This window comes from Prorops nasuta, unplaced genomic scaffold (genome assembly GCF_024137725.1).
Source record: "Prorops nasuta isolate Cenicafe-Biocafe unplaced genomic scaffold, Cenicafe_Pnas_1.2 PNAS00007, whole genome shotgun sequence".
NCBI classification, from domain to species: Eukaryota; Metazoa; Arthropoda; class Insecta; order Hymenoptera; family Bethylidae; genus Prorops; species Prorops nasuta.
In genome coordinates, this window is record NW_027116804.1 from 2,116,350 (window position 1) to 2,126,237 (window position 9,888).

The following is a 9,888-nucleotide window of genomic DNA, read 5'->3' on the forward strand; positions in this document are numbered from 1 at the left end:
AAGCAGCCTCTTCTTTTAATAACTTCTCTTATTATTCTTGGCATTCTGGAAATCAACTTGTCTATTGTAGCGATAGAAATATTTTTCCAAGTTTCTTGTAATAAAGCCAATAGATTATCCGCTGATTTTGGATAAATTTGTCGGATGCGTCCATTGAGTTCGTCCCAAAGGAGCTCTATTGGATTAAGATCCGGTGACTGAGGTGGCCAGCTCATAATTATCAAAATTGCTGCATCTTCTAGCTGTATTAAATACGACATGCATAATTTCGAAATATACTTCAGATTATTACCTTGCTGGTACGTAAAGCCATGACCATTCAATTATAGTCTAGACGGAATAGTATAATCCCTTAAAATATCTTTGAATTTCTCCTTATTTAAAATGCCCGTTATTCTAATCAGTTTCCAGTATCTATGCCAAAAAACAGCTTCATACCATGACTGAGCCATCGCCATATTTAACTGTAGGTATCGAGTATTATGGAGCCACTTTTTCATGAGTAGTCCGACGCACAAAAACTCTTCTTTTATTACAAACACTTCAAATTTGGATTCGTCAGTCCATAAAACTTTTTCCAATTATCTACCGTCCAATTTTTGTGTAACTTAGCCCATTGTAATCGTTTTATTTTGTTGATAGGCCTTAGCAAAGGCTTCTTTATTGCAATTCTGCCATTCAAACCTGCTTCTCTCAATCGTGGTTTTACGGTATTTAATGAAACCGATTTGTTTTTCATTTCCTCCAAATTTGCTCTAATTTTTGTAGCTGTTAACCATCTATTTTTTTCACTTTGGTTAATAATATACTTACCCTGTTCTTTAATATTACTCTTGGTCTTCTTGACCAAAATCTGTCCGTATTCCTTCCACTTTCTTCGTAGCGTTTAATTGCATTATGCACCGCTGTTTTTTAAATTTTCAACTGAGCAGCAATAGCTCTTTCAGATTTGCCTTCCTTGTGTAATATATTAATTGCAGAACGAGTGCCTGAATCTAATTGTTTTTTTTTCTCCCATTTCTGTGTTTATAATGACTTTAGTTCTATGAAATTTAATGATAAATGATTGGCACAAAATAACCAGAATAACAAATGTATTAAATATCGTGCGAGTCCTTTGTTTTATGTTTATTGCATTTGTTATTCTGATCAGTTTACCAATCATTTATGATTAAATTTCATAGAACTAAAGTCATTACAACCATCGAAATGGGAGCAAAAAACAATTAGATTCAGACACTCGTTCTGCAATTAATACATTACATAAGGAAGGCAAATCTGAAAGCGCTATTGCTACTCAGTTAAAAATTTCAAAAACTGCGGTGCACAATGCAATTGAACGCTACGAACAAACTGGAAGAAATATGGACAGATGTCGGTCAGGGAGACCACGAGTAACGTTACCCGAACAGGATAAATACATAGTTATCCAAAGCAAGAGAAACAGAAGATTGACAGCTCCAAAAATAAGAGCGAATTTAGAAGAAATGAAAACAAAATCGGTGTCATTGAACACCGTGAAACGAAGATTAAGATAAGCAAATTTGCATGGCAAAATTGCAGTTAAGAAGCCATTGCTACGGTCTATTAATAAGCAAAAACGATTACAGTGGGCTAAGTCACACAAACATTGGACCCTAGATGACTGGAAAAAGGTATTATGGACCGACGAATCCAAATTTGAAATTTTTGGCAATAAGCGAAGAGTTTTTGTGCGTCGGGCTACACATGAAAAAATGGACCAACAATGTGTAATTCCTACAGTGAAACATGGTGGCGGTTCAGTTATGGTATGGGGTTGCTTTTCTGGCGTAGGTACGGAAGAACTTGTTAGAATTACAGGCATTTTGAACAAGGAGAAGTTCAAAGATATTTTGAAAGACCATGCCATTCCTTCTGCTCTACGACTGAATGGCCGTGGCTTCATATATCAGCAGGACAATGACCCGAAGCATAAATCAAAACTATGCATGTCTTTCTTGGAAGAAAATGAAACAAGGAAAATTTTAAAAATAATGAAGTGGCCACCTCAGTCCCCTGACTTGAACCCAATTGAATTAATTTGGGATGAACTCGACAGACGCGTTAGAGTAATTTGCCCAACATCGGCGGAAAACTTGTGGGTTCTACTGCAAGAAGCTTGGGAAAACATGTCTATGACAATAATAGATAAACTCATCGCTAGGATGCCAAGGATAGTGGCTGAAGTTATCAAAAGAAGGGGCGGTTTTTTCGACGAAAAGAAAATATAATTGTATATTCTTATTTTGTAAATAAATGTGTTATTTAATCGTATTTAAGCTTTCATTCATTTACTTGAAACCGTTGAATAGTAATTAATGAAGTGAAAAAAAAGTTAAAAGTGGTACCCCTTTAGCACCCACAGTGTATAGCGGCCTGCATTTGTTCTTAAAGATTAGCGAGCAAATGTTTTGCCGATAAAATGCTGGTCGCACACTGCTCGACTAATTTTCAAATAACTACGGACCAAATAACAATTCATATATGTTTTTGGACTTAAATGAAAGCTTAAGTTTCTAACTTTCACGTACTTAAGTTTTAACTTCGTAAGACTATTACTATACCCGTTGCAAGACATTGAAATTGGATATCCATATATAAAAAGACATCAAAAAATGTATGTTTTCTCTCACCTTTAATACAGGCCCCCATTAGATTTTTTTTAGGTCAAATCAATGTAGAAAGACGCGGAATTTAATAAGCTTTACGACGATATACTTAAATTTGTTCTACCTCTTAGGGATGCCAAACTACATGCACTAAAAAGAGAGCCTGTCTTTTTCACAATTTTACCAAGTGGTCCTAATCTTTTGGCCTGAAGTGTATATTATAAGATTACTCAATTGATTTATGATAATTGAGCGTATGAACATTTTTGTATTTAGAGTATTGCCTGAACACCCTTAAACTGTCGTATCTTCATGCAAAATGTATGCTTCAAATGAAAAACATAATAAATTTAGTGCAATAATGGTGTGTAAATAAATGTATTTATTATTGCTGCTAATTCTTGATCGTTTATGACTGGTTAATGAAAGAATTGTAAGAAGTCTTTAAAAAGCTCTTTTGCCTCTGGTACACCAAGTGAGCGCTGTAGCGCAGATGGTAAGGTCTCCGTTTGTAACGCGGCGTGCTCCTGTACGAGTCTTGGCGAAGTTTAAAATTTTTTTATTTTTTTTCATTGCAAGGATTTTTTTTAATAACCAATAACTTATTGGACTCAATAATAAATAAAAAATGCAATTATTAGCAGATTATAATACTAAAATAAAATACTATCCGAAGATTTTAACAAAACTAGGCCAGGCCACCAATGTTTCCAAATGCGCGTCTTGGCATTGTTCCCTTTAACAAATTTCGTTATAATTGTGTTAATGTGTGCTAAAAAAGCATTCCTGTAGAATATACCTTCTGGGGATACAACGGGGAAAAAAATGCGCCTCCAACTCTATCTCCAGGGTAGGGTGGAAAAGTGTTTATTATTTAAAGCATTTTTCGTAAATATATTAACACTAGGTTTACGGGACCCGTCAATTTGACGGATTTCATACTTTGTAAATGAAACACGCAAAAAACCATAGCATTAATCTTAACTATTTTGCATCGTAAATTTATAATTTCATTAAAAGAGTTTATACGCACAATTATTATTTTCCTAAGCTTTATAAATTTTGAAAATTGTATCTTGTATACCTATTTCTACGGAACCCGTCAATTTGACGGGTTAGCTGATTACGTCAACAATCCTTATATATTTGCTTCGCTTGTAAAATTATACCTCCAATAGCAAATATAAGATTCAGTATAGTCGCTGCAGTGACAGTGGTAAGAACATTTTTCGAAGACAGTGTGCAAGTTTTGGTTATTGTAGTCACCCGCTTATTGTAAGTTTTTAGAATAGGGTAATTGAATTTTGCACGGTATTTTTTACTTTCACCGATCACCCTTTTCTAGCAATCATGATTAGAAACACGCGATATAATAAGAAATTGACAAAAATTACCAACATCAATGAGGATTGTTCTGAGGTGTCCTACGAAGAAGATCAATATGAATTAGGTGAAAGTGATGATTACAGTAAAGATTCTGAATCCACTGAAACTGCAGAAATGGAAGGATCTTCGGATAGTGAAGAGGAAAACCTCTTCAATATACGTCGTAACAAGAAAAGGAGGCGGATTATTTCTAGTTCTGACACCGAGGATGAGAGGACGAGTATTCCAAGTACATCCAGAGATGTAATGGAAGAAATTGAAATTGCAGTTGACGGGACACGGTGGGTGAGACTGAAAGCAGGGAAATCTAGGGGTAGGCCGTCCGTTCATACTATATTCAAGGATATCGTAGGGCCTACTGGTTACACAAAAAGAAATATTATGTCGGGTTGTGTAACTAGTGCTTTTGAATTGATAATTGACGCTCACATTATGAAACATATAAAAGACTGCACCGAAACCGAGGCACGTCGAGTTTTGAAGAACGACTGGAGAATTACAGTTTCCGAATTACGTAGTTTTCTAGCAATACTATATGCCCGGGGCGCGTACGGAGTAAGAGCATTGAAAGTATCTTATCTATGGTCCAAAAAATGGGGACCTTCTTTTTTCCGAGATACAATGACCAGAGATAGATTTATGCAAATTCTAAGATTTATACGCTTTGATAAAAGAACCGAACGATCCGAAAGGTTACAAACCGATAAATTTGCACTCATTTCTGAAGTATGGAACAGATTTATAAGTAACAGCCAGGCTTGTTATAAACCACATCAAAATATCACAGTGGATGAACAACTGTTTCCAACTAAAGCCCGTTGCAGATTTACACAATACATGCCAAATAAGCCGTATAAATTTGGCATTAAGTTTTGGTTAGCGGTTGACGTTAAATCAAAATATATTTTGAATGGTTTCCCTTACTTGGGAAAAGATGACACTCGATGCTCAAATTCGTTGGGCCAGTTTGTAACGTTGAAATTAGCCGAACCGTATTTACATCGAGGAAGAAATATCACGACCGACAATTTTTTTACAAGCATCCCGCTGGCCAAAAAATTGCTTGAACTAAAGACAACTTTGGTTGGGACCATCCGCTCGAACAAGAGAGAACTACCAAAACCAGCGAAAGAAACAAAGGACAAAATGCCGTTATTTTCATCAAATTTATATAAATCAGACAACTGCACGCTTACTGTATATAAAAGTAAACCGAAAATAAAAGTTCTTCTTCTAAGCACCAAGCATAGAAATATACAGATAGAAAACAATAGAAAATGTGTTCCAGAAACTATTACATTTTATAATAAAACAAAGTTTGGTGTCGATGTCGCGGACCAGATGGCACGCAAATATAGTGTGAAAGCAGGGTGTTTTCGATGGCCTCTCCAAGTTTTTTATAATATTTTAGATTTGGCAGCGATAAACGCGTGGATATTGTACAAAGAGTGTACCGGATCGAAAATATCCAGAAAGGAGTTTATATTTTCTTTAGCCGATGAATTAGCTGGAAAAAACAAGGAGAACGTTCGTCACAGTTCAGACGTTTCAGATCGGTCACCTTCAACATCGGGAGTGCGAAAAAGTTGCCAAGTGGGCTACTGTAATAAAAATAGAAGCAGTAATTGCTGTATGTATTGTAAAAATATCGTATGCGGAAAATGCACAAAAGAAATTCAATACGTATGTAAAAAATGTCCTCGATAAATATGATTATGTAGCCTTTATATTATTGTTATCATTTTCGTAATAACTTAACAAAAAATTTGACTTATTAGTATTTTATTTTTACGTGAAGCCTTATATTGTTAAACTCAGATTTAGTTTGAATAAATTGATTTTTTAAAAATAAATATGTATTTTCATCCACCCGTCAATTTGACGGATGCTCGTAGAGATAGGTATATAAGAAACGCCCGTAAACCTAGTGTTAAAAACAAGAGGAGCTCAATGTTTGAACGTAAAGAATAGCAAGTAAAGATGTGTACTTCATTCGCTCAGCAAAATAAGTCATTAAAATAATAAACTTCGCGCGATCTACCCTACCTAAGGTTCCATTTGACAAAAATCATATTTTAATTAACTTAGATTCTACTTAATTAAATACCCTACAAAAAATATTTAAACTTATTTTCGATGAAAATAGCCGGATTCAAAATATTAAATTAAATAAGTTAAAATTGCAAAATTTGTATTTCTTTTTCCTGAATAACTTTTTAACCGATTTCGCTACAAAGAATATTGTCCAATAATAGTTGTAGAGAATTTTTTTCTAAGTTAAATAAAAAAAATTGTTATTCTACGAAGTACAGGAGTCGAAATATTTTTGGATACCCCTTTTTCACCCCCCCCCCCCCCCCCGTTAGCAAACCCCTTAAAAGTTTGAATTCTGCAAATTTTCGATCCTTAGGATTTACCACTTAAAAAAAAATACAAAAGTTATGATTTTTTTGTAATTATTTTTATTGATTTGACTGGACTACACTCGCCATGCTGGCTGAAAAGGATTTTGCCACGCTTCCTTGGCTAAGAGACAGTCAAGATCGGGGGAGAGTGAGAGGGCCGAGAAAACTATACTGCTCTCTCTCGCTCTGCACTTGTGCCGAATCCGACCGAGACCCAGCGAAGACAGCCGAGACACGCACGTATCGCTGCAATGGTGTGCTTGACTAGGGAGTAGCGCATGAGTAGGGATTTCTCACAGATGCTACCGGCTGACCATTGGTTAGTGAGACTACGGTCGCGTGGTGGGGAGAGAAATCCGGCACGATCTAACTGCACTGGGTGAGGGATCACTCACTCGACCCACCCATCCTCAAGAATTCGAGGTATCGTCATATTCATCTCCTTAATCTCTTCCGTACGATTTCTAGGGGGATCCCCAGTATCGTACTGCTATCCTGTGGGACCTTGGCCATTCTGGTAATCCAAGGGTGGGTAAATTCAGGGTACATTCCGGGGTAGAGTAGGCACCGCGCCTTCTTACTTATACGGCCCAAGCGCCAAACTCTGATTTTTGCGGCTTTAACGTCGACCTAGCTTCACTCGATTCTAGCGACATCTTTCGGCCATAGCGCCAACTTAAACGTCTCGGTTCTAATTATTTTCAGCTGTAACAGCTAAACATTTTAAAATTCAATAGACACTTTGAGAGATTCTCAAGTGTTTTATTAAACTATACATTTCATGTAATCTGTTAATCTTGTTATTTTATAGAAATAAACAATTTATTTATTTTGTTAAATAATTAATTTTATTACAACTCCTTTCCCAGTTGTTTTTAAGTCAATCTTGAACATAACTCGATTTTACAGAATTTCATCTAATGAATTTCATCCTTAAATTATGGCTGAGCAATGGGCGATGTTTTTCTGGAAATTGGCTCATTCTTACTTTGCCAATCTTTCAATGCTTTCATCTTTGCCTGTTTCAAGTACCAGAATGCAGGAGTGAAAAGCCCAATGTTTGATTCAACTCCAATAGTCAGTATGTGGGCGAACCTTCTGCCTTGGTTTTCTAATTCAATTGTACCTATGTATTTAAGTCAAAGCATAAGTATTACTATTTGCTATAATACACTTGCACTGTGACTGTAAAATACTAAATGATAACACTATGAGTAAGCCTGAAATCAAATTCATCATTTAACAATCTCAATCTTCAAAGAAAAAAAAATATTTGAAGGAACATGAAGCATCTTAGTTACTTACCAGTAGTTGATGTTGCCCCATCTCCATTTTCTTTATTGCTTGGTGACCTAACTTCTGTAATATTTGGTTGTCTTCGCATCTTTTGTAAACATCTATAATCGTATAATTATCTTAAATCCAAACACTAGTCAACTGGTACTTTACGTAGATAAAGGTTCATCGGAATATTTCATATTTTCCAAACAAGCATTATTTTAATTTAGTCTGAAATATTTGTTTGCATAAATCATATAACCTATCGAACAATTGATATCCATTTCACTTTAAAAAGAGAAGAAGTTAAACATAAATGTTATTAAAGATTTCCACACCTGGAAGTCGAGCATATGATTATTAAATACCTTAACAATTTCTTTCAATTAATATCCTCCTGACAATGACCGATCCACATTAATGTTGAAAGTATGCTTCTCATTGGCACAGAGTTGTAAATATTAATCTTATTTAATCCAGTCAGCTCTATCCTAATCAATGAATATGAAAATGTTCTGTCTTAATTTCATCTGAAAAAGAAATACCCCCCCCCCCCACAAAGTATACTATATCCTGTATTGTAAAATATAATGTTATACTTATCTAATTCGCGAATCCTTCAGTCACTGTTAATTGAATTATTTGTGATTGTAGAAATTAACAGATGCAATATCGCAACACGATGAATAACTTCACTGCATTAAAAAAAAATAACCTCACATTACTATTTACACAATTCAATATAGTCGCCGAATTGACAGTTCACAACCATATATAGTTTGATCGTTGAGTATATTATGTTGGAAGCGTTGTGAAAATGACGTCATTTTTCTTAGCGACCAACTTCAGCCCGAGACATACACTCTGGCTGGAGAAGAAGATTATGAAGGAAAATTTTATTTTCGATATATATAGAGCTAACAGAGTATGAGATCTCTGGATTGCGTGAACCGATTTTGATGTTCTTAGGCGCAAATAAAAGCTTTTTCGAAACCATTTTAAAAAAAGCTTTACTTAAATAATGGCAATGGATTATTCGCGGAAAAAAATCGATTTGAAAATTGGGACTCCCCAACTAGCTGTATAAGAGAGTAGTGCCTCGACGGCGGTATAAGCATGACTTTTTCTACTTGTATGCACTAGCCGTCGAGACACTACCGTGTCTCTTGATTTTACTTTTACTCTCGGGATCACGTCGGGGTCACCATTTTAGCCCTCCTTGTTGCGGCTAAATAAATTATTTCAAGTCTATATATTTTTAATATAAGTATATTGCTTTATTTATTCACACTGGTATTACAATCAAAACTCCTTATTAACATGTCCATTCCAAAAAGGTTACAGAACGAGTAAGAGAGTCTTTTATAACCGAAAACGGAAAAGGTAACTGAAAGTATACATGAAAAGAAAGGGAATATAGGGAATCGGACTGACCAATCATATTGTCGCTAACTATAGCTTAATCTTTCTGTTGGCGCTAACTCCGCCACAGAGTTGAGAGGGGAAAGGGGACTCTCTCTAGACACTGTGAGTTGAGACGAGCTAGCGAGCGTACTGTTGTTATTTCATTGGACTACTATTGTAACAAAAGGAGGCTGTTCCTCAGTAATTGTTGACTGAGAATTTGTGATAAACTGAATCTGAATTATCCAAATTATGTAAGGATACAAGGTGTTGTGGAATTTTTCTGCTTTTTTCCTCTCATTGAGGGGTTTTTTAATGCGCTGTAATTAAAGGTTTTGTTCACTGAAAATAAAGATTACTTAACCTCCTATCCCTTGACAGCATTAGTAATACTAGTCATCAATATATGTAAAATCATTAATTCGAAAACATCTTTAGCTTTGTTATTAAAAACAGAATGCTCTCATGCATCACCTATTAAACTATCAGTGCGCTCGCGTGACATCTTAGCTTCTGATACTTTCCTTCATTGCGTCAATTCGCTTTTTTTAACAATTCAGTCAATGATGCTTATACTGAATTAAACTGAAATGGTAATGAAAAGGAATTTGCTATTTATGAAATTAATCTAATAGCCAAACTAATTTAAAAAATAGCAAATATATGATCGCATGCGATCGATAATTTTTGCATTCTAGCAGGGTGTTCATCAATTGTTTTTTCATTTTTTCCACTTTCCATTGTGCAGTTAAAGTTGTTCGAAAAGGACCGAAAAAGGGTGATTT

The 9,888-nt window shown here is 35.2% G+C and overlaps 1 protein-coding gene across 1 annotated transcript; it reads left to right on the forward strand.

Moving 5' to 3' along the window:
* Window positions 1–3,980: 3,980 nt before the first annotated feature.
* Window positions 3,981–6,985, forward strand: LOC136774837 (piggyBac transposable element-derived protein 4-like). The gene is made up of 2 exons (XM_066729321.1): window positions 3,981–5,543; window positions 6,890–6,985. The coding sequence occupies exons 1-2, from the start codon at window positions 3,981–3,983 to the stop codon at window positions 6,983–6,985; spliced, it is 1,659 nt and encodes a 552-aa protein (XP_066585418.1).
* Window positions 6,986–9,888: the final 2,903 nt, after the last annotated feature.